The sequence below is a fragment of the Caretta caretta genome, chromosome 8, assembly GCF_965140235.1.
Source record: "Caretta caretta isolate rCarCar2 chromosome 8, rCarCar1.hap1, whole genome shotgun sequence".
Lineage (NCBI taxonomy): Eukaryota > Metazoa > Chordata > Testudines > Cheloniidae > Caretta > Caretta caretta.
In genome coordinates, this window is record NC_134213.1 from 54464789 (window position 1) to 54488415 (window position 23627).

The 23627-nt window shown below is 45.1% G+C and overlaps 2 protein-coding genes across 11 annotated transcripts in view; both read left to right on the forward strand.

The window, feature by feature from the left end:
• Window positions 1-2088: 2088 nt before the first annotated feature.
• Window positions 2089-8900, forward strand: LOC142073001 (uncharacterized). The gene is made up of 2 exons (XM_075131522.1): window positions 2089-2498; window positions 6980-8900. The coding sequence occupies exon 2, from the start codon at window positions 7092-7094 to the stop codon at window positions 8253-8255; it is 1164 nt and encodes a 387-aa protein (XP_074987623.1). The 5' UTR covers window positions 2089-2498; window positions 6980-7091; the 3' UTR covers window positions 8256-8900.
• A 2818-nt stretch (window positions 8901-11718) lies between these two features.
• LOC125640797 (uncharacterized) overlaps window positions 11719-23627 on the forward strand; it is a 49114-nt gene continuing 37205 nt past the window's right edge. Inside the window, exons 1-4 of one of the 10 annotated variants that reach the window (XM_048859727.2) lie at window positions 11719-11912; window positions 12195-12270; window positions 12899-13191; window positions 16604-18513. In XM_048859727.2, coding sequence (XP_048715684.1) covers window positions 16715-17872 — 1158 coding nt within the window. In that variant the 5' untranslated portion in view covers window positions 11719-11912; window positions 12195-12270; window positions 12899-13191; window positions 16604-16714 and the 3' untranslated portion in view covers window positions 17873-18513. Of the gene's footprint in view, window positions 11913-11952; window positions 12271-12893; window positions 13192-16603; window positions 18514-23627 lie in introns of those variants that run through there. The other 9 variants (XM_048859726.2, XM_048859728.2, XM_048859729.2 and 6 more) reach the window with 9 other exon arrangements.

Sequence of the window (23627 nt, forward strand, 5' to 3'; positions counted from 1 at the left end):
TACAAATGTTTACGGCTATCAGAAAATATTCCCCTGCAACAGTTAATGGCCCTGCAAGGAGGAGACTATATGCAGTCAGATCTAAATGCCTGAATTGATTTGTGATCCTGTCTTTAGCACGAGGCTGACTGAAGGAAAGTGTTTGCATCAACTTTGTTCACAGTATCTAGACTGCTTGGGGGAAACGGGTGAGGAAAATCAGTTTGTGACCTTTCTTCCAGTTACTAGAGTAATCTTCTGATGAGAAAGTAGGCACTAGAGTTGAATACAGACATCAGCATGTGATTTTCTTACCCAGAATCGTACAACCTGAATTGTTTTGACTCGATAGCATTACTGTCTAAAACAGTTCAAGCACTCACTCATTTTGTCAATAAATATCGTGCAGCATGCTGAGGGGAGGGAGAGAAGTGGTGGGGTTGAAGCAAGAAATTCATCTTTATGTGAAAGCTCAGGACTTCTGCTCTTGATCTAAATGGATAGCAACTGTATTAATGTGCCATGGATGAAAATATATAAGCTCTTCAAAGAGATCAGTTTTCATAAAGTGGAAATGACTTTCGTTGAAGTGGAATTATTAAATCTGGATAAAGAAGAATTGTGAGGTTTTTGGTAGGTTTCCCTACAAATGGTCATCCACCAGTGATGGAAAGGCCACCTGTTTCTGTTATGAGAAGAGAAATCACCATCTGTGTATTTATCATGCTGATGGAAGGAAACACATGATTCTTCAGGGAAACCTGTAACTATGGTACTTCCCAATATTAATTTCCATTTGGACAAAATGGTGAAAGTTCTAGCTGTGTAGTGTGGCAACTTTTGTGGTGAAATTTGGTGAAATTTACAAATAGAAACCTGTCCTGTCATAGCTGTCTGTTATAGTAATCCTCACAATTGAGAGAATGGCTATACTGGGTCAGACCAAAGGAACGTCTAGGAATTGGTGTTTATACACACCAACCTCTCATTAACATGCATTAAGAAAGGCACTAGAATATAGTTTCATCAGTGTATTGAGGCCTTGTTTCAAGAAAGTAGTACATGCTTGGCTATGCATGAGTCAGAGTCTTGTTGACTTCAGTGGGATCTTAGCTAGAGAGGGCAGACATCACCCAAGGGAAGAGGGATAAAACAGGGGCCAGTGACCTTTCCTCTGATTTCCAGAGGTTAAGGAGAGGGAGACTACATAGCCAAATTTTGAAGTAACATTCATACTGGGCAAACACTATCCCTGACTACATTTTTTCAGTCTGAGGGTAGAGGGGGAAGAGTGCGCGGCTGCGACCTAGGACAGCAGCTTGTGATTGGTGGTAGAGTAGGAAAAGAAAGTTTGGCGTCATGGTGCCGCTTGGTGTAAAACTAAGAAGACCGCTGATCAAGGATCTAAAAATATTTTCGCAGGCCGGGGGGGCTTGTCTGTGGAGCACTAACTCGCAGGAAGCTCTTGTTCAGCCCAGGGCCGGCTCTAGGCACCAGCCAAGTAAGCTGGAGCCGGGCCGGCAAGTCAGAAGGGGCGGCACTTCGGCCGTTCTTGGGGCGGCGGCGGCGCTCCTTCGTCGGCGGCCCTTCGCTTTATTTTTCTTCGGCGGCCGTTTTTTGGGTTTTTTCGTTTTGTTTTTTGCTTCGCTGCTTGGGGCGGCAAAAAAGGTAGAGCCGCCCTGAGTTGAGCCAGCCAGCGGATGCAGTCCAGAAGACAGTGATGTGGACAGAGACGAGAGGCTGGCAGAGGGTGAGGGCCGCAGGCTGGAAGCGATGCCCACGGCTGCTGCGAGCCCTGAGGAGGCTAAAGCTAATTAGCAAGTGAAAAACCGGACACCAGATCTCTCTGTCCAGCAGCGACAGGGGCCCCCCTTCTGTGCATACCCCCACCTGCCTCCGGGCTCCGCCCCTCCGTTCACCGCCCGCCCGCCCCCACCCATCCGCGGGCACGTCTCTCCGCCCGCCCGCCCGCCCGGGGGCGCCACCCCCACGCCCAGCCCCAGAGCTGCTTGAACCCTGGGCATCAGCAGGCGCGCAACCGGCTTCGGTACCGACAATGCGCATGCGCTGCTGCAGTTAAGCGCCTGCGCACTAAGGCGAAGGGTGAGTTTGTGTGGCTGGAGGTCCTGCCACTCCCGGCGTGGTACCGGGGGGGCTCCCCCCACTCCGCTCCCCCGCCTGGGCCGCAGCCGGCCGGCTGAGCGCGAGGACACGCCCGGGAGGCGGCCGGGTCCGGGCGAGGAGCGCTGCGGGCAGAGCCGCGGGGCGGGGCAGCGAATGGCCGGTGTTCGCTCCACCGGAGCCGGGAGCCGGCGGGGGGCAGCGCTCCGCGGGCACCAGCCGCCAGAGGGAGCGTGTTGGCCCGGGCGGGGCGGGTCACGGTGCTGCAGGGAGCGGAGGGACCGGCCCCGCAAGGCTCATTCCCTGTCGGTGTCTGTCTCAGGTCGGGGGATGTAGCCCGCCCCGTCCCTGGAGCCGCTGCCTGATAACGGGACTGCAGGGAGCTGTGCTGGAGGCAGGTGTGTCTGGTGGGCGGGCCTGGCGCGGTGGGAACTTTCTTCTCTGTGTCCTGGCATGGCATCTTTCTCCCTTGATTTCTCCTCCTCCTCCTTCCCCTGCTGTCTTTTCTCCTCCTTCCTTCAGCATCTCCAGCCACAGTCCCCTCTGGTCTCTTCCCCCTCCTGTTGGCCTTTTTTTCTCTCCCATATTCCGCTTCCCTATACTTGGAGTGTCCGATGTTGGAACTACTACTAGTGTTGTAGCGGGGGTAGTTGTACTACTGAGATTATGGTTGGGATTAGTTTACTCTGTAATATATGCTTGTAGTGCATCCAGTATGATGTGTCTAGTGTTAGTATTTAGAGCAATTCACTGCTGGGACATGGCATCAGATTCTTTCAAGGGGAGTAAGAGATACACATTACTGAGTTAGGATAGTGTGTGCAGTGCACATCTTGAAACAATTTACTGCTTCAGGTTTTATCCTGTGATGTATGTGGGTATGACAACAGAAGATGGGATGATAACATACATGGTAGAATGAGAAAATGTGTAGGCAATAAAAAGAATGAAATATAATCATAGAAATGTAGGACTGGAAGGGATCCCACTATGTCATCTAGTCCAGTCCCTGTGCTGAGGCAGGACTAAATATTATCTGGACCATCACTTACATGTGTTTGTCCAACTTTTTCTTAAAAACTTTCAGTGACAGAGATTCCACAACATGCCTAGGTAATTTGTTCCAGTGCTTAACTACCCTAGCAAGACATTTTTCCTAATGTCTAAACTCAGTCTCCCTTGCTGCAGTTTAATCCCATTCCTTGTCCTGTCTTGAGCGGATAAGGAGAACAGTTTATCACCCTCTTTTTTATAACAACCTTTTACGTTCTTCAAGACTGTTATGTTTCCCCCCCCTCCCCAGTCTTCTCTCTCCGGATTAAACAAACCCAGTTTTTTAAATCTTTTCTTGGAGGTCATGTTTTCTAGCCCTTTAATCATTTTTGTTGCTGTCTTTTGAACTTTCTCCAGTTTGTCCACATCTTTCCTGAAGTGTGGTGCTCAGAACTGGACACAATGCTCCTGTTGAGGCCTTATCAGTGCTGAGCAGAGCTGAAGAATTACTTTTCATGTCTTGCTTACAACACTCTTGCTAATACTTCCCAGAATGATTTTTGCCTTTTTTGCAACAGTATTTTTGTTAACTCGTATTTAATTTTTGATCCACTATAATCGCCAGATCGTGATGGGGGGTGTGTGTGTGTTTTTTTTGGCAGTAATTCCTCCTAGGCAGTCATATCCCATTTTGTATTTGTGCAATTGATAGGTGGGTGATGGCTGGAGGTTAGTAGGTGCACGCTGGGGTTCAAGTGAAGGGTCAATTTAACACCAAATACATACAAATAATGATGTGTAAGGGTGGAGCTGGGGAATCACCTGAAATAGGGGGACAAAGATGGAACAGAAAAGGAAGGTGATAGGGCAACCCACGGGCAAATCACATATTATATGCAAGAGAATGAGGAGATGATGGGTATTATGGGAAGGGTCAGTGAGTTGAGAGGCTGTTGATTTTGTAGTTATCTGTTGGAAAGTATAGTGTCAACCAAGACTGCCCCCCTCTATGTGCATCTGGAGTGCATATTTGAGCTCATATTGTAGTTAGAGGGATTTGTTGCAGTACTGTATAGGTAGAATTATTAGGGCATAACTTTTTTCTTTTTTTCTCTGCTGGAATAAATATATATTCTGTATACTGAGAAGGAGTGCATGTGTTTTGGTTTATTATTTTTGTGATCATTCTGGATAAAGACCTTGGGTGAAAGCCTGGCCCCGCTTAAATTACCCCCTTGTTTCCCAGGCTATGACTAATGAAGAGTTGAAGAGATTTAATATTTCATTAGAAAGATAGTAACAAAGGTCAGTTTGTTTAGTGAATAAAACAAGTCTTTCTTAAGACTTGTGTAAGGTAAGGCATTCAACCTAAATACATTACTAAGTTATCTTGAGATATGAAAAACACCAAGTGAAATTAATGAGACTGGCCTGGGCTTGATATTTATGTGTAAGATCACAATCACTTGCAGCCAGAGAAACCTTAATGATTTTGAGTGGAACCTGAACAAAGTTGATCAAGAGGAACTGGAGAGAGAGTTGGGGAATAAAGGGAGGAGAAAAGGAGAGGAGAGCAAAGGAAAAGAGGAATGTGAAAAGAGCTAGTTTCACAGGCCAAGGGCAGCTGGGATAATAGTATAGATGCACTTGCTGGGCTATACTGGCAATTTGAGAGGAGCTTAGTCTCAGGGTGACTAAAAAGTTAATGGGGTGGGAGGGAAATGTCAGGAAAATAAAAGAAACTGCAGAGGGAGTGGGATAGGTGCTGGAACTTGCTGGGGGAGGTCTGGAAAATGTCCTTCAAAACTACACTTTGATGTGGCATAAAGTGAGTGCATTCCTTACAAGAAGCTTATATGGATCAGGGAGATTGATTTTTGGCCAGTTCAGACAGGCCGTACCCACTGCCAATGAAAATTATTTGTAAAGGGAGTTTCTTCAGAGAGTATTAAGCTATTTCATTTGGGCCAGTGCTAAAGGATTCTCAGCTGTGTTTATGATGCACATAGGTTTAGCTGCAAACTTTCTTTTATAGATTGGCAACGGTGAAACATTTATCTTGGTTACTGGATTAATCTTGGCTCACTCTCTGAGATTTAGCATTTATTTTAGCCCTCAGGAAATAAAATCCCAATTAACCAGTGCAGTAGGGATTATTTCTCAAGATGCTGTTATCAGCCGGTCAACATTAGAAAGAGAGCCGGAATTAATCTAAATTCTGTCACGCTGCTTGATTCTTGACAAATGGTGCCAGTGTTAGTACTTTGTACTGCTGTTGTGGGAAGGGTGATCAAAGTGGCCTGACACTGCAGCATCAACGGATATCGTCTTGAAAGGAAAATATTGATAAAATAACCCCATATTTTTGATCAAAAAGATCAGAATTGTAGAAACTCCTCAACCTAAGAACTGGATTTGTTCCTTATAACTGTCCCCTCCTCACTCTGCTAGCTTTCTTTGAAAAATCTTTCTTGCTATTTGCAGCTTGGCCGTCTACTGTAATTTTACCTGACTCTGGGGATAGTTCAGAATCCTTTTCTTGCCTACTTATTTCTCCAAAATGTTTTCTCTCTGTGGCATCAGCTGGAGGTTACCCAAGAGTGTGGAAGATCCTGGAGAGCTTCACAATAACGCAAGTTATGATGACAGGCTGGAGGTGGCTAAAGAAATCACAATGCTTTCTTGTTCCTGGTGATGTGAGAGTGAACAACATGAGCTTCTGCAGTTTCTTTCGGCCCTCACCCCACACATGGCTGCTTACTGCTATATGGTTGGCTGTTTGGTGTGCCTGATGTTGTCAGTGTCAGAAAGAAAGAGTCTGGTGTTCACTCATACAAAATTAAATATCTTTAGCAATGCAAAGAGATCACTTAATATGAAACGTCTGACAAAACCAAGTGTGGTGAGAGTTAAGTCTAAGACCTTCACTTGAATGAGTTTGAATATCTCAATCCAGCCCATGTTTAAAGGAAGAAAGATGTTCATTGTTCGCTCAGGATGGGTTAGGGCTGTCTGATGTGGAAACTTTAGATGGCTGGAAAAGAAATAGGTCAAATAATGTAAAAGAATCAAAGTGGCTGGTAGGGATTTAAATATTGAATGAATACAATTTAAAATATTTAATAAAGTATACTAGATCCTAGTATGACTTGCACTGGCTAGGAGTGAGAAATGATGATGTGTTCTAGAAAAGCTGAAAGAAAATAAGAGTATAGAATGTTTTGGAATTGCCCAAGAACAACAACAACAAAAATAAAAATGTTCTTGCAACTTCTCTTATATTATCCTGGCAGGCTGCTTGTCACTATGGAACATTTATTATGAAAAGATCAGGTGGATTTCATTTAGTTTATTTGTGGGGTAAAGATCGTCAGGAACAAAGTTTGTCAGGAGGAATAGATCTGAGATCTATCAAGCCGCATCTTATGACAACATATATTGTGGAGAAGAGTAAAATAGATGTAGAAGAGTTCAAAGAAGTGTGGGAATAGTTTCTAAATCATATTACAAAACAAGGGAAAACTCAAAACCAAATCTCTGATCACCAAATATGTGAAGTGGATGCATCCACATTATTAAATTCTAAAACAGAAATTGTAGAAATTCTTAATGTTTTTTTTTAAGACTAGATAAGCCAGAGGTTGTTACATTAATTATTCAAATTTGCCAAAAAGATCCAATTAAAATAGAGGATTTAACTTTATGGAGATATAGAAATGTTTCATTAGATAATCATAATAAACTAACCAGTGTCCCCTACAGTGAAACTAATGTACAAAGTCTCAGTGGTATTCTGTTCACCAGAAAAAATCTCTTGTGGTTGTTAGCTTTACTTAATGTGAATTTTGGCAAATTGGCTAATGAAATCATCTCCTGTTTTTTTTAGGGAGGGCAGAGATTGGAGTTGAGAATGAGATGAGCCAGTCATGAAGGACTATAAGAACATGGTATACTTACATCCACAATAAGCCATATATAAGCCCCGTGTAAGAAACCACATGATGGAGGTGAAGGTGGTTTGGGAGTCCGATAATGACACTTATGACACAGGTGAGGAGCATTCAGATGACTCCAGTCATTCCTCTGAGCGGGTTGGTCGCAAATCTAGTCTCCAGCTGGAGTTAGACTTAGACTATTCTCAACCATGCAGTCCTGGTTGTAGCGCTGCTGGACCTTCAGGTAGGCAAGAACTCCCTGTAGAATTGCAGTGTGAAGACGAGGAAACCTATGAGACCTACTACCAGAAGCAAGGTGAGACTACAGCTGGGGTCTTTGTCACTTCCAACACCAACTTTGACCTGCAATGTGAAGATGAGGATCTGGAGTTCTATTCCTCTGAGGAACCTCAGGGAGGATTAAGTGAGGATGATGAAAACATCATTCTTGTTGATGCTTTTGATGAGGAGGACCTGGAGCCCATCTCTGGAGAAGCTTTGCCTTATACGTGCAAGAAGTGTGGTGTCTCTTTTCAGGATCTGGGTGAATTACAAGAACACAACCAGATCCACCTGACAGAGAATTCATACCGATGCCCCATCTGTGGCAAAGAGTTCTTCCATGCAGCGAACTTGCGAATGCACAAGCTCATTCATTCTAGCGACAGACCACACAAGTGTCCAGAGTGTGACAAGGGTTTCATCTGTACAGCTGATATTTGGAGGCACCTACGCAATGTGCACAAGATTGAGCGCTCCAAGGGTGTTTTGGGAAATGGTATGGTTAGGAACCCATGGTCAACATTGCACCAAAACAAGCATGGCAGTGGGGACGCTGACCAGCAGTGTTCAGAAAATAAAAAGCCCGTGGGAGAAGAGTCTAAACCTTACATCTGCTCGACATGTGGCAAAGGTTTCCGTAAACCTAATTTGCTGTCCAGACACAAGGTGATCCACCGACAGGACAAACCACATAAATGTCAAGAATGTGGGAAGTCCTTTGTTGAGCGGCTCAAGTTGAAAAGGCACCAGCAGATTCACTCTGGAGAGCGCCCTTTCTACTGTGAGGAATGTGGAAGGACTTTTACACAGCTGGTGACACTACAGTGCCATCAGCGGACCCATACTGGAGAAAAACCCTATTCTTGTGCTTACTGTGGTCGTTGCTTCACAGTGTCTGCCACTCTAAGGAAGCATGAGCGCACACATAAAGTGGACAAATCGTAGTATTTAGGGCTCCATGGTTGTGGTCACCGTTGTTTCCTGTTACCTGAACGAGACCTGCTCAAGACTGCTAGAGAAACTACCCCAACCTACACACACAGGTCAGTCCACAGCCCCCTTCTCCAACGACGGCCAGCATAACTCTAATAAGAAAACATTGCCTCATGAGGAACTCCATGATCTCCACAAGTAGTCTTTGTTGACTGGCACTGCACCTGTCCTCTGGAGTTACAAGAGGAAAAAGCTCCATTTCCATTAAATAATGAGGTCAGTGAAGTCAAAGGATATATATACGGAAGTGAAGTTTCTGGAAGGTATAGGGCATTGTCATAACTAGCTGGACTTTTCTGTGGGTGCATCGAGTTGAGCTTTTTTCTAGGACTGATGGGTTAAATGGAGCCCTTCTGGAGTCCTGGACTCCTAACTGATTGTGACTGCTCTCCAGCACTTGATTTGGAGATATGTCTTTTTTTGCCTTTGCAAGGACTGCACAGTTCGTTTAATCAGAGCTGGCCCATCTGTACCTTCTCCCTGTCTATTCTGTCATGTTTTCTAATGAAGTATCTTTATTTTGAAGAGAGGGATCATGTTGTTTGTAAAAATCCAGGACTTTATTAAATTGGATAATTAATTCAGTTGCATCCTTTATGCATGCACTTGCCTATGGATTTATTGATCTTTGATGTGCTTACATAACCCATGTCCTATATATGTATATTGATAAACGGAGGGAGTGTTGTATGGCTCACTGTGATAGTGCATATGAGTATGGTGGGTTGCCTGTATGGATTTGTGCCACTTGTGGCTAGGTGGAGAGCCTTTCCTCTTCCCAGCCACTGCATTACAGTAAGAAATGTCAGAAAGTTTAAAATCAGAAAATGCTAATAAAAATAAGGAGAATACTCCTGATTTTTACACTGTTAATATTTAGATTTAAGGTTCCTCACTCTAGAAGATGCAATATGCTAAGCAGTATCTGTCTTTATTAGAAATTCTAGGGCACTTTTAAAGGGATGGTGTCAACTTAATTTTCTTTTCTAAACTGACTAATTAGCCCCCCTTGCCAAATTTTCAGCTACTGAACCCTTAAAATAGCATGCCTTTTAAAGTTTTTTAACATGTTTTAAATGTGGTTTCTGGTTTGCTATGTGTTGGGGGGCGGTCCCAGAAGGGTCTTTTGGGTTGGCCTAAGAGGAACACCTCTCCTCCTGTATCCTTTTACTTCACTTGTGTGCTGATTGTTCTCTTTTTTTCATTTCAGCTCTGCTTCTGCTGTTACTGCTAACCACCCATTTTTTTTCAAATTTCTGAGACTGTTGTTCACAAAAACAGTGAACCTGACTCTCTCTACTTTGGGCATTTGACAACACTTTGTGTAAACTAAACAAGTGTGAACAATCATTTTTAAGTCCTATAAATCTTGGGAGTTACTTGTAACTACAGTAAGTACAAAATTGTTAGCTGTAATCATTATTTCAAGTTGATAGTGTCCCATAAATCACTCAGCTAAGCAGTTAGTACCATTATGTAGGGCCTATTAGATATCTTAAAAGTAGGTAGGGATGTTAATGAGAGCATGTAATTGATAAATGTCCTTTTAAGCCACACCTGTGCTTCCTCTGCTGGCAACATTGTATATGCCAACTGCTCCTGTAGCTGGCTATATTATGGGGAGGGATCGTGGGAGCAGGATGGCTTCCAAGGTGGTGTCTGCTATTTTACCCATGGTTGTAGGAACTCTTTGCAGTGAGTGGTGCGATAGATGAAGTAAAAATGCCCCCAGTTTTCCTGTCTTCTTCTCATGCCCTCCCTTGTCTAGTCTGTTGCCCACCTAGTTGAAAAAAAGTGATTTAAGGTGAAAACTTTAGGAGTAAAATTCCTTATAAGCTTATATTACACATTCATACTCTAAAAATGCATTGTTTTAGAGTTTATTTCAGCTCATCACTAGTGGGTTTGTTGTTCTAATTGCCATGAATGGTTGTGGATGGAGACAGTGCCTGTGATGAAAATATTTTCTACTGTCCTCTTGCTCCAGCTCATTGAGCTGCCCTCCTTCACAATACTTGTTCTTTCCCCTAAGGCTGAAGTATGGATCTAGCTGCAGTATGCAGGGATGGTATATATATATATTTTTATGAAACACTTTGTATATAAAGTCTATATATTTCTGTAGTGTGAGGCATTTGTATACGTCTTCTGGGCTACCTTAGATTTGAAGCGGGGTTGCACAAAATAATGTCTCTGGTTGCCATGGGTAGTTTTCAGCATCCTGTTTGCATTTTTACAGAATGAAAATACAAATGTTTAGGGTCACCAGAAAATATTACCCTGCAACAGTTAATGGCCCTAGTTTTTGAAAGGGAGAGACTAAATGCAGTCATGAAAACTGGTCTCTTTAAAGGTTTTATTTTTCATCCAGGAATGCCACTTCTTTGGTTGAAGTATCATTAAATATGGACAAAGAGAGATTACTGTGAGTTTGAGTGAGGTTTTCCAAACCAGTGGTGGAAAGGCCACTTGTTTCTGCTATGAAAAGGGAAATCAACATTTGTGTTCATTTATCATGCTGATGGAAGGACACACATGATTCTTGAGGAAAACATATAACAACTTCCCAATATTTGGACAAAATGGTTAAAGTTCTAGTTCTGTAGTATGGTGATCTTTGTGGTGAAATTTACTAATGGATGGTTATAGTCATCCTTGCAATTATAGTTTATATACATCCACCCCTCGAATATGCATTAAGAAAGGCACTAGAATATAGTTTAATCAGTTCATCAGGTCTAGATTCAAGAAATCAGCTTAGTATATGTTTGACTTTAAGCATGGGTGGGAGTCCCAGGGACTTTACTGGGACTTAAGTATGTGCTAAAGTGCCCACCTTAAATAGGGATGCAGGGGCCAATGACCCTTCCTCTGCTTCCCAGGGGTTAAAGAGGGGGAGACTACACAACCGAAATTTGAAGTAACATTCATCGTGGGCAAATACTATCCCTGCCTGTACATTTTTAGGGGGGGAGGTGGGGGAGTGCGTGGCTGTGCCCTAGGACAGCAGCTTGTGATGGGTGGTAGAGCAGGAAAAGAAAGTTTGGAGTCAAGGTACCAGTTGGGGTAAAACTAAGAAGACCGCTGATCAAAGACCTCCCACAAAGAGTATTTTCCCGGGCGGGGGGCTGCTGCAGTCACCAAGACAGGGATGTGGACAGAGCCGAGAGGCTGGCTGCGGGAGGGCCCCCGGGGGAAGCGATGCCCACAGCTGATGCGAGCACCGGGAAGGCTAAACAAAAAATAACACGTCAAAAAACCCAGCACCGCTTCAGGCCCCCGCCACTCTCTGCGCGCCCGCAGCCGGCACCCCCACCCGCCGTGCCCGCGGCGCTCCCGCGGCTTGGTGGACTCCGGGCAGCAACAGCCGCGCCAGGGGCTGCGGGGCGGCCGCTGCGCAGGCGCTCCTGCAGTTCGGCGCGTGCGCAGTGGGGCGGAGGGTTCCGGACCCCCGGCGCGGCATGGGGCGCTCACCCTGCTCCGTTCTGCCGCTTGGGCCGCCTCGTTAGAGCTCCGGGCGGCAGCCTCGGGCTGAGGTGCGGGGCCGCCCCGCACGGTGAGCCCCGGGGCCAGAGCCCCTTGCCGGCAGCGCCCGCTGCTCCGGGCCGGGTGAGCGCAGGGCGGGCTCCGCCCCGCGGGGGGAGGGGCCGGGGCAGGACACGCCCGGGAGGCGGCCGGGTCCGGGCGAGGAGCGCTGCGGGCAGAGCCGCGGGGCGGGGCAGCGAATGGCCGGTGTTCGCTCCACCGGAGCCGGGAGCCGGCGGGGGGCAGCGCTCCGCGGGCACCAGCCGCCAGAGGGAGCGTGTTGGCCCGGGCGGGGCGGGTCACGGTGCTGCAGGGAGCGGAGGGACCGGCCCCGCAAGGCTCATTCCCTGTCGGTGTCTGTCTCAGGTCGGGGGATGTAGCCCGCTCCGTCCCTGGAGCCGCTGCCTGATAACGGGACTGCAGGGAGCTGTGCTGGAGGCAGGTGTGTCTGGTGGGCGGGCCTGGCGCGGTGGGAACTTTCTTCTCTGTGTCTTGGCATGGCATCTTTCTCCCTTGATTTCTCCTCCTCCTCCTTCCCCTGCTGTCTTTTCTCCTCCTTCCTTCAGCATCTCCAGCCACAGTCCCCTCTGGTCTCTTCCCCCTCCTGTTGGCCTTTTTTTCTCTCCCATATTCCGCTTCCCTATACTTGGAGTGTCCGATGTTGGAACTACTACTAGTGTTGTAGCGGGGGTAGTTGTACTACTGAGATTATGGTTGAGGCGGAAAATTAAAAGGAACAGTCACAAGAGTGAAGTGCTTGCAAGCCGCATGGAAATTTTTTTCAAAACACCATTATAGAGGTTCAAACTATGTGTGTACATCAAATAAAAGAAAACAATGAAGAGCTGAAAAAAATGCCACCATGGCTAAACAGCAGTAAAAGATGCAGTCAGACACAAACAGATGTTATTTAAAAATTGGAAGTCAAATCCTACTGAGGAAACTAGAAAGGAGCATTAACTCTGGCAAGTTAAGTGTAAAAGTATAATTAGGCAGGCCAATAAATAATTTGAAGAGCAACTAGGAAAAGACACAAAAATTAACAGTGCCATTTTTTTTTTTAAGTACAGCAGTAGGAAGCCTGCCAAACAATCGGTGAGCCCACTGGACAATTTTGGTGCTTAAGGAACACTCAAGGAAGATAAGGCCATTGTGGATAAGCTACATGAATTCTTTGCATTGGTCTTCACTGCAGAGAATGTTTAGGTGACAAATCCGAGGAACTGTCCTGGCTTGACGTGTCAATAGAGGAGGTTTGGGAACAAATTGATAAACAGTAATAAGTCCTCAAGACCAGATGGTATTCACCAAAGAGTTCTGAAGAAACTCAAATATGAAATAGCAGAACTACTGCAGAAATGTGGTATGTAATATATTGCTTAAATTAGCCTGTGTAACAGATGACTAGTGGATAGCTAATGTAATGCCAATTTTTAAAAAAGGCTCCACAAGTGATCCTGGCAATTGCAGGCCAGTAAGACTAACTTCTGTACAAAGCGGATTGGTTGAAACTATAGTAAATAACAGAATTATTAGACACATAAAGGAACATGATGTGTTGGGGGCAAAGAATCAAGACGGCTTTTGTAAAGGGAAATTGTGCCTCACCGATCTGTTAGAATTCTTTGAAAGGGTCAACAAACATGGGCAAGGGTAACCCAGTGAACATAGTATATTTGGACTTTCAGCAAGTCTTTGACAAGGTCCCTCACCAAAGGCTCTTAAACAAAGTAGCTGTTATGGGATAAGAAGGAAGATCCTCTCATGGCTCAGTAACTAATTAAAAGATAGGAAACAAAGGGTAGGACTAAATGGTCAGTTTTCACAGTGGAAGGAGTAAATAGCAGGGTCCTCCAAGGCTCTGCACTGGGACCAGTGCTGTTCAAAATATTAATAATTTATCTGGAAAAGGGGGTAAACAGTGAGGTGGCAAAGTTTGCAAATGATACAAAATTACTCAAGATAGTTAAGGCCAAAACTGACTGTGAAGAGTTACAAAGGGATCTCACAAAACTGGGTGACTGGACAACAAAATGGCAGATGAAATTCAATGTTGAGAAATGTAAAGAATCAACATTGAAAAACATAATCCGAACTATACATACAAAACTATGGGTCTAAATTTGCTATTACTACTCAAGAAAAAGATCTTGGAGTCACTATGGATAGTTCTTTGAAAACATCAGCTCAGTGTGCAGCAGCAGTCAAAAAAGCCAACAGAATATAGGTCCCATTAGGGAAAGGTTAGATAATAAGACAGACAATATCATAATGCAACTATATAAATCCATGGTATGCCCACACCTTGAATATTGCATACAGTTCTGGTCACCCTGTCTCAAAAAGATATATTAGAATTGGAAAAAGTACAGCAAAAGGCAACAAAAATGATTAAAGGGATGGAACAGCTTCCATATAAGGAGAAATTAAAAAGGAGGGACTGTTCATTTTAGTAAAGAGACAACAAAGGGGGGATACGATAGAGGTCTATAAAATCATGAATGGTGTGGAGAAAGTGAATAAGGAAGTATTATGTGAAGGAGTAAATAACACAAAAACCAGGAGATCACCCAATGAAATTAATAGGCAGTAGGTTTAAAACAAACAAAGGGAAGTACTTTGTACAATGCACAGTCAACCTGTGGAATCTGTTGCCAGGGGAAGTTGTGAAGGATTAGACAAGTTCATGGAAGATAGGTTCATCAATGGCTATTAGCAAGATGATCAGGGACACAGCCCCATGTTCTAGGTGTCCCTAAACTTCTGACTGCAGAAGCTGGGACTGGACAAGAGGGGGTGGATCACTCGATAAATTGCCCTGTTCTGTTTATTGCCTCTGAAGAATCTGGTATTGGCCACTGCTGGAAGACAGAATACTGGGCTAGATGGACCATTGGTCTGACCGAGTATGACTGTTCTTATCAGATTAGTTTATTGTTTAATATATACTAGCAGTGCATTCAGCACGAGATGTCTAGTGTAAGCAGTATTTAGAGCAGTTCTCCATTGGGGTATGGCACCAGATTCTTCCAAGGGGAGTAAGTGACACACAATACTGAGTTAGGATGGCACATCAGTCCCACATCCTTAAACAATTTACTGCTCCAGGTTTAGCCCTGTGAGGTATGTGAATGTGTGGAAGAAGATGGGATGATAACATGTGGGAGAATGAGAAAATGGGTAGGCAATAAAAAGAATGAACTAGGATGGGTGGAGGTTACTGGGCACACAGGAAAGTGCTGGGATTCAAGTGAAGGGGCATTGAACACCAAATCCATACAAATAAGGATGTGGAAGGGTGGAGCTGGGGAATCACCTGTAGCAGGGGGGGAAAGATGGGACAGAAAAGGAAGGTGATGGGGCGCGCAAGGGGCAAATCACATACTATATGTAAGAGAATGAGTAGAAGGGTATGTATGGGGAAAGTTAGTGAGTTGGGGAGGGGGCTGTTGATTTGGTATTCAGAGGTGGATTACAGTTTTGTGGGGCACTGGGCCAGAGCAAGTGTGGGCCCCTCCCCATCTCTTCCACCTGCACTTTCCTTGCCCCCCCCCCCCAAATCCCCACCCCTCTAGTGCTCCTGCTGGGAAATGGGGTTGGGGCATGGGGGCTTCCCCATCCTAGCACTCCTGCCAGGGAGTGGAGGCTTGCCTGGCGCTCCTGCCGGGGAGCAGATTCGGGGCACAGGGAAATAAAGTGCCTGGTGGTCACTCATACATAATGATATATCTCTAGCAATGCAAAGAGAACACTTAATATGAATCTTCTGATAAAGCCCTGTGTAGTGAAGGGAGTCTGTCCTGGGAGTTAAGTGAATAAGTTTGAATATCTCAGTCCCGCCCATGTTTAAAGGAAGAAGAATGTTTGCTGTTCTCTCAGGATTGGCTAGGGCTATCTGATGTGGAAACTTTAGATGGCTGACACAGAAATAGGCCAAATAACATAAAAGAAGCAACATGGCTGGCAGGGATTTAAATATTGAAGAGATGCAATTTAAAATATTTTATAAATTGTACTAGACCCCAGAAGGACTTCAGCTAGCTAGAAGCAAGGAGACAATGATCTTGACTAGAAAAGTAGAAAGCAATTAGAGTACAGTAATGTTTTGGAGTGGCCCAAGAACAACAACATCAAAAATAGATGATAAAATGTTCTTGCTGCTTCTGTTATGTAGCCTGGCAGGCTGTTGGTCATTACTGAGCATTTAATATGAAAAGGGCATGTGGTTTATTTGTGTGGAAAAGTTTGTCAGGATCAATGTTTACCAGGGAAAATGAATTTCAGATCTAACAAGTCCCATCTTATAATGATATACATATTGTGGAGAAGAGTAGAATAGATGTAGAAGGGTTCAAAGAAGTGTGGGAATAGTTTTTAAATCATATTACAAAACAAGGGAAAACTCAAAACCAAATCTCTGATCACCAAATATGTGAAGTGGATGCATCCACATTATTAAATTCTAAAACAGAAATTGTAGAAATTCTTAATGTTTTTTTTTTAAGACTAGAGAAACGAGTAGCTGTTACCTTAATTATTCAGATTTGCCAAAAGGATCCAATTAAAATAGAGGATTTAATTTTATGGAGATATAGAAATGTTCCATTTGATGATCATAGTAAACTACCCAGTGTCTCCTACAGTGAAACTAATGTACAAAGTCTCAGTATTATTCTGTTCACCAGAAAAAGATCTCTGTTGTGGTTGTTTCGTTTTACTTAATATGAATGTTGGCGAGTTGGCTAATGAAATCATCACCTGTTTTTTCTCGGAAGGGCTGTGATTGGAGTTGAGAACGAGATGAACCAATCATGAAGGACTATAAGAACATGGTATACTTACATCCACAGTAAGCCATATACACTCTCCATATATGACACCACAGGATGGACGAGGTGGACTGGGAGTCCGATAACGACACTTATGACACAGGTGAGGAGCATTCAGATGACTCCAGTCATTCCTCTGAGCGGGTGGGTCGCAAATCTAGTCTCCAGTTGGAGGTAGACATAGACTACTCTCAACCATGCAGTCCTGGTTGTAGCCCTGCTGGACCTTCAGGTAAGCAAGAACTCCCTGTAGAATTGCAGTGTGAAGATGAGGAAACCTATGAGACCTACTACCAGAAGCGAGGTGAGACTACAGCTGGGGTCTTTGTCACTTCCAACACCAACTTTGACCTTCAATGTGAAGATGAGGATCTGGAGTTCTACTCCTCTGAGGAACCTCAGGGAGGATTAAGTGAGGATGATGAAAACATCATTCTTGTTGATGCTTTTGATGAGGAGGACCTGGAGCCCATCTCTGGAGAAGCTTTGCCTTATAGGTGCAAGAAGTGTGGTGTCTCTTTCCAGGATCTGGGTGAATTACAAGAACACAAACATATCCATCTGACAGAGCATTCATACCAATGCCCCATCTGTGGCAAAGAGTTCTTCCGTGCTGCAAACTTGCGAATGCACAAGCTCATTCATTCTAGTGACAGGCCACACAAGTGTCCAGAGTGTGACAAGGGTTTCATCCGCACGGCTGATGTCTGGAGGCACCTACGCAATGTGCACAAAATTGAGCGCTCCAAGGTAGTTTTGGGAAATGGCATGGTTAGGAACCCATGGTCAATATTGCACCAAAACAAGCATGGCAGTGGAAACACTGACCAGCAGTGTTCAGAAAATAAAAAGCCTGGGGAAGAAGAGTCTAAACCTTACATTTGTCCAATGTGTGGCAAAGGTTTCCGTAAACCTAATCTGCTGTCGAAACACAAAGTGATCCATCGAGAGGACAAACCATATAAATGTCAAGAATGTGGTATGGCCTTTGTCCAACTACTGAGGTTGAAACGGCACCAACAGACTCACTCTGGAGAGCGCCCTTTCTATTGTGAAGAGTGCGGAGGGACCTTCACAAGACTGGCATCACTACAGCGCCATCAGCGGATCCATACTGGAGAAAAACCCTACTCTTGTGCTTACTGCGGTCATTCCTTCACAGAGTCAGGCACTCTAAGGAGGCATGAGCGCACACATAAAGTGGACAAATCTTAGTGTTTAGGGCTCTATGATTGTGGTCACCATTCTTTGCCTGTCACTAGAACAAGAACTGTTCAGTTATCCTAGAGAGATTGCTCCCAGCCCCCCCCCCCCCCCCCCCACACACACAAACTGGTCCACAACTCTCTTCCTGAAGGAGGGCCAGTATAAGTCTATTATGGAGATATTGCCTTGTAAGGAACTCCGTGATCCCTGCAGGTAGTCAATACTGACCGGCCTGGCACCTGTCCTGTGGAGTTACAATAGGAAAAGCTCCATGTCCATTAAATAATGAGGTCAGAGAAGTCAAAGGACATATATGGAAGTGAAGCTCCTACAAGGTAGTGAGCATTGTCATAACTAGCTGGACTTTTCTTGGGGTGCATTAAGTTGAGCTTTTCTCTAGGCCTGGTGTGTAAAATGGAGCCCTACTGCAGTCCTGGGCTGAACTGATTGTGACTGCTCTTCAGCACTGGATTTGGAGATCTCTCATTGCAGTCTTTGCAAGGACTGCACAGTCCATTTAGTCAGAGCTGGCCAATCCATACCTTCTCTCTGTGCATTCTGTCATGTTTTTATTGAAGTATGTTTGTTTGGGAGAGAAGTATGTTGGCTGTAAAAATCCAGAACCCTAATAAATTTGACAATTAATTAAACAGCTGAAGCCAATACATACTCTTTTGTCCATGGTTATGTATGTATATCGGTGGGTGGAAAGAGACTTGTATAAGTGGCTGTGAAGTGTGTGGAAGAGTGGATTGTTTGTATGGATCTGTGCCACTTGTGTCTAAGTGGAGGAGAGACCATTCCCAGCTACTGCATTACAGTAACAAATATTTGAGAATTTAAAATCAGAAGAGTGGCAAAAACAACAAAGTGAAAATTACGTCTTGCTGATTATTACATTTTAATTTAAATTTCCTTGTTTCTGGGGCCCTGTGAGCATGAGGAAATTCATCATAACAAATCATTTGAATGCCATGAACTCACAATGCCTGTTCCTAGGGCCTTGTGTGCTGCACAAAGTGTTCACTAGAATCTTAGCTGTCATTTTAAAAATTAAGTCCCAATAAAACCTAGTTCTCAGTGAGATCTGCCGGAGTCTGCAAATACTGGAAACAATTACTCTAAAGGAGGTCTGAACTGCGCAATTCATCTTAGGGGATCTGTTGACTTTGAAACCTAATGATGGACATTAAAATGTTAACATTAAATATTTAATGGCTGATCATTTTAGCAGGAACATCCAGTTTATGTATTCATCCCACAGTTCCAAACTGCCTCCCATGCCAAAAGATACTGGTATCCCAAAATTACTGGCTTCCCTCAACAAAACAAATTATACAGTGCAGTTATGCATTTTCAATATGAAGTTCTGCAGCACATTGACAATGTAAAATTTTGGGGAATCATAAGGTTACTTACATTTAGTATCAATTCAGGTAACATAAGGGATACTGTACTGATTGTATTATTCATTTGCATATTCAATTTAGTAAAATACCGATTTTTAAACTGATCTGAATTTCCGTTCTGCTTCACTGAAGAGCTGTGGACTCCAAGCCCCTTGCCACAGAATTTAGGTCAAACTTGCTGCAAAGTTCATGGCATGGACTATGCCTATACAATACCTTGCATCTGTAAAACAGCCATCCCAACTGTTTTACAAACCTTGGTCACGCTAGATTGTTGCTGTGTGTGGAATGGGGTCTTGAGCTCAGATCAGTTTTAACTGCTTTAATCTACAGTGATTTATTTTGATTGTGGATGGGATGTCAACCATTAGTTTCTCAAATTCATTTTAATTTAATCCCACAAAGTAGTTACTGGCATTAGAAAATTAGCCAGTACCACAGCTCCTAGGAACACTGCTGGGCACTGTGGAATATAAATTCTGAGCTTCCCAAAATCACTAGTAAAACCATGACTGTAAGGCTTGAGGAGAAAAAGAGCAGCTAGCCTGAGAAAATAAAGCATAGGTCAGAGTAAATTGCCATACTTCACTCTTCATAAGTCTGATCTAACAACCCCAAGTGCGCATACAGCCAGGATTTCTTCCCCAGCTCAGGGCTCAGATGCTGAATTTATCCCTTCTTGTATTGCTTCCAGTAATGTCCCAGAATTGAAAGTATGTTTATGTGTGTTGGACAAGTCCTCCATATAGCACAGTATTAATGAGGGAAACTGCTGTGTCCTTCCTTGTCTTTTAGACACTGATATACTGAACATTTCAGACCCAGAGCTAGAGGGACTCTGGCAAATTTGGACAAAACAAAAATAATTTCTGTGGAGGCCACTAGCTTACTCCTAAAGAAAGTGAAGCTGCCAACTACAGTAAAAGCTGTTTTATCTGGCATGTTGGGGAAATGGGGAGTGCTGGTAAGTGAAAAATGCCAGTTAACTAAGAGGGAGGGAGTTTGGGTGCTGGAGGGGGTGCGAGGCTGGGGGCTGAGGTGCGGGAGGGCGTGCGGGGCGTGGGCTGTGGGAGGGAGTTTGGATGTGGGAGGGGCCTCGGGGCAGCAGTTGGGGGTGCAGGGTGCGAGATCCGGGAGGCTCTCACCTTGGGCAGCTCCCCACAAGTGGAGACCTGTCCCGGCTGCTCCTAGGCGGAGGCATGGCAGGTGGCTCTGCGCACTGCCTCTGCCCGCAGGTGCCCCCCTCATAGCTCCCATTGGCCACAGTTCCCAGTCAATGGGGGCTGCAGAGCTGGCACTCGGGGCGGGGGTAGTGCAGAGAGCCGCATAGGAGCAGCTGGGACAGGTCACCACTTGTGGGGAGCCACCCAAGGTGAGCAGCCCCCGAATCCAGCACCCCACATCCCCTCCTGCGCCCCTATCTGCTGCCCCGAGCCCCTTCCTGCACCCAAACTTCCTCCCAGAGCCCACATCCCATCCCGCACTCCAACCCCCTGTCAGCCCTGCACCAACCAGACTATAAACTGGAATTTCAATGAAGATCAGAAATGCCAGGTTATAGAGCTTTCCGGTTGGTGAAGTGCCGGATAAAACATCTTTTACTGTAATTATATTTGCCCTCTCTCCTCCCATTTTAGCTATTTATTATTGTAACTGGCCACATAAACAGCATGGGGTGACTTTGGTGGTGTCCTAGTGTGCCACATGACAGATTCAGGGTTTGTAAGTGATTTCAGAGACTTCTCTACTCAGCTCGATAAACATCAGACGCTCTGCGGATCAGATGACTTTAACCACGTGTTGTAAATTCCTCTAGGTAAGATTTCGCAGCTCAAGCTGGAGAGTTCCTGTACCTCTGATTCCTTGAGTTGCAGTCATGGGCGTTTTCTTTGGATGGGGTTGAACATACTGTTCACAAGAGTCATCGTATTCTTGGTTAATTGGCACTTTCACATGCCCAAGCATCTCGCTTTGGAGTCAAACCACCAGACAGGTTTCTTTTTATTAACCTGTTCATTATGCTTAGTAAAGGTTTCATTTTGCTAAACTTTTAATTCTCCGATTAAATAATGTTTGGAACACTTTCAACATTGTTACGCTCTCATCGGCACAATACCCATTCTACCAACTGCCGCACCACATGTATATCCTATCCCTTGTAAACAAGAACTGTAGTCTATGGCCATTTTAATAGCACTAAAATTCTGTCATTTAGTTCATAGTCTAAATGGATGGCAAATCAGAATAACTTTGGATTTCAGTAGATATTTAAAGACCGATATAAATGATTTCTAGTGAGAAGTCACAGTGGCACATTTTGCAGTTATGGACAATGTACGTAGGGCCGTACAGGCATTTCACACCTCTCCTGACCTTGATTGATACTGTAGTTCAGCTGTGGTTCAAGAAATTTTGGGGCTAGCTCTTAGGATTTGTCTAACCCAGGGGTGGGCAAACTACGGCCCACAGGCCACATCCAGCCCACTGGACCCTCCTGCCTGGCCCCTGAGCTCCTGGCCCGGGAGGCTAGCCCCCGGCCCCTCCCCTACTGTTCCCCCTCCCCCGCAGCCTCAGCTCACTGTGCCACCGGCGCAATGCTCTGGGCAGCAGCGCAGCTGCAGAGCCGTGGCCTGACCCGGCGCTCTGTGCTGCGCGGTGCGTGGCTGGCTTCAGCTGGGCGGCATGGCTGCCTGTCCTGGTGCTCTGGGTGGTGCAGCTGTAGCGCCGCCAGCCACCGGTGTTCCAGGCAGCATGGTGAGAGGGCAGGGGGCGGGGGGGGTGGGGGTGTGGATAGGGGTTGGGGCAGTCAGAAGGCGGGAAACAGGGGGGTTGAATGGGAGCAGGGGTCCTGGGGGGGCAGTCAGGAAGGATGGGGGCGTTGAATGGGGTGGTGGGGGGCGGGCAGTCAGGGGCAGACAGGGAGAAGGGGTGGTTGGATGGGGCAGGGGTCCCAGGGGGGCAGTCAAGAATGAGAGGAGGGGTTGGATGCAGTGGCGGTGGGGGCAGTCAGGGGACAGGGAGCAGGGTGGGTGTGGGAATGGGGCAGGAGTCCTGGGGGGGGGGGGGGGACGGACGACGACTGTCAGAGGGCGAGAAGCGGGGGCGGTCGGGCCACATACAATTTCGGAAACCCGATGTGGTGCTGACGCCAAAAAGTTTGCCTGCCCCTGGTCTAACCTGAGCTTCTTCAGATTTAACTAACTTGGTAGAAAAAATGGTTGAGCTAAATCAGTGCAACGCCCTGGTGTGGTAGCAGTTAAACACTCCGCCCTCCCAACTTAAAACCAATTTTCTCTCTCTCTCTCATTCAGCAGCCTCTAACTTTAACCACCACTGAAGTCCACACTCCATGCTCGTTATATACAGAAATTGTGGCCAGTTGGTTTAGCAGGCACTAGCTGGCAATGGACGGTTAAATGGAGCTGTAGCTATTTATTTTCCCTGTATTAAATGACCATTTAGAACAGAAGGTCTCCTACAGTTGTGAACTGTTTGTTAAGATAGCAGGCTTCATATTAACTCATTTCCCCCTCTAGCCTTGATGCCACGCCGTCCAATCTTACTGATTGATGGCATGAAAACCTATTAAGACAGTATTAAGGAAACAAGCTAAGAATACGAGTGCAGCTGTTTAGTTGTATTCCACCCCTTCTTTCTTTTATCTACCATTAGTTTCTTCTCTGTTGAGGGGAATTACATGCATTTGTTCTGAATAGCCCCTCTTCCCTGCAGCTCCTATTACTTTAATATCCTCAGACTACTTTGCAGCTTGGTTTTGCATCCTGAGGGTCTGGTACCTTCTATGGTACCATTGATGTAACGGGAATAATTGTGCTTTAAGTCAGGCATATGCTTAAGTACTTTGCTGAATCAGTGCCTAAATGTTTGCAGATCTGTTTACCATTCATTATTCACCAAAGAAGTATCTGACAAAAGCTGGCAAGCCGACAGGCAGAAAAGAGATTGTTGTTTTTTTCAGTTTAGGTAGTGAAAAATGGCTCTGGATACCCCCCCCCCCCCCAAAGAATTCTCAGCTGGCTCAAATTTAGAAGCATTACCTCTTCGAGAGCAATGAACATTTTGGCATCGTGACAGAAGCATCTCCATGAATCTCCTGAAACAGATTGAGAACCACTAGCCTAGAAATTGGCATGGTCTATACTGTAAGGTTCAGCAGTGTGCTCGTTGCAAGCTCAGAATAAGAATGGAAGATGAGCTGTGAGAGAAGACTTTTGAAAAACCTGTTTCTGTTTTTTGTTATTCCTTATCTTCAGTTTTGTAAAGTGAACTTTGTGCTTGTGAAAGGTGCTGGAACGATAATCGTGAGACGGGAAGGAGCCTTTTATCTTCGCCCC

Bases quoted from the DNA above. Each gene is read 5' to 3' on its own strand.
- LOC142073001 (XM_075131522.1), top strand. From the start codon at position 7,092: ATGATGGAGGTGAAGGTGGTTTGGGAGTCCGATAATGACACTTATGAC.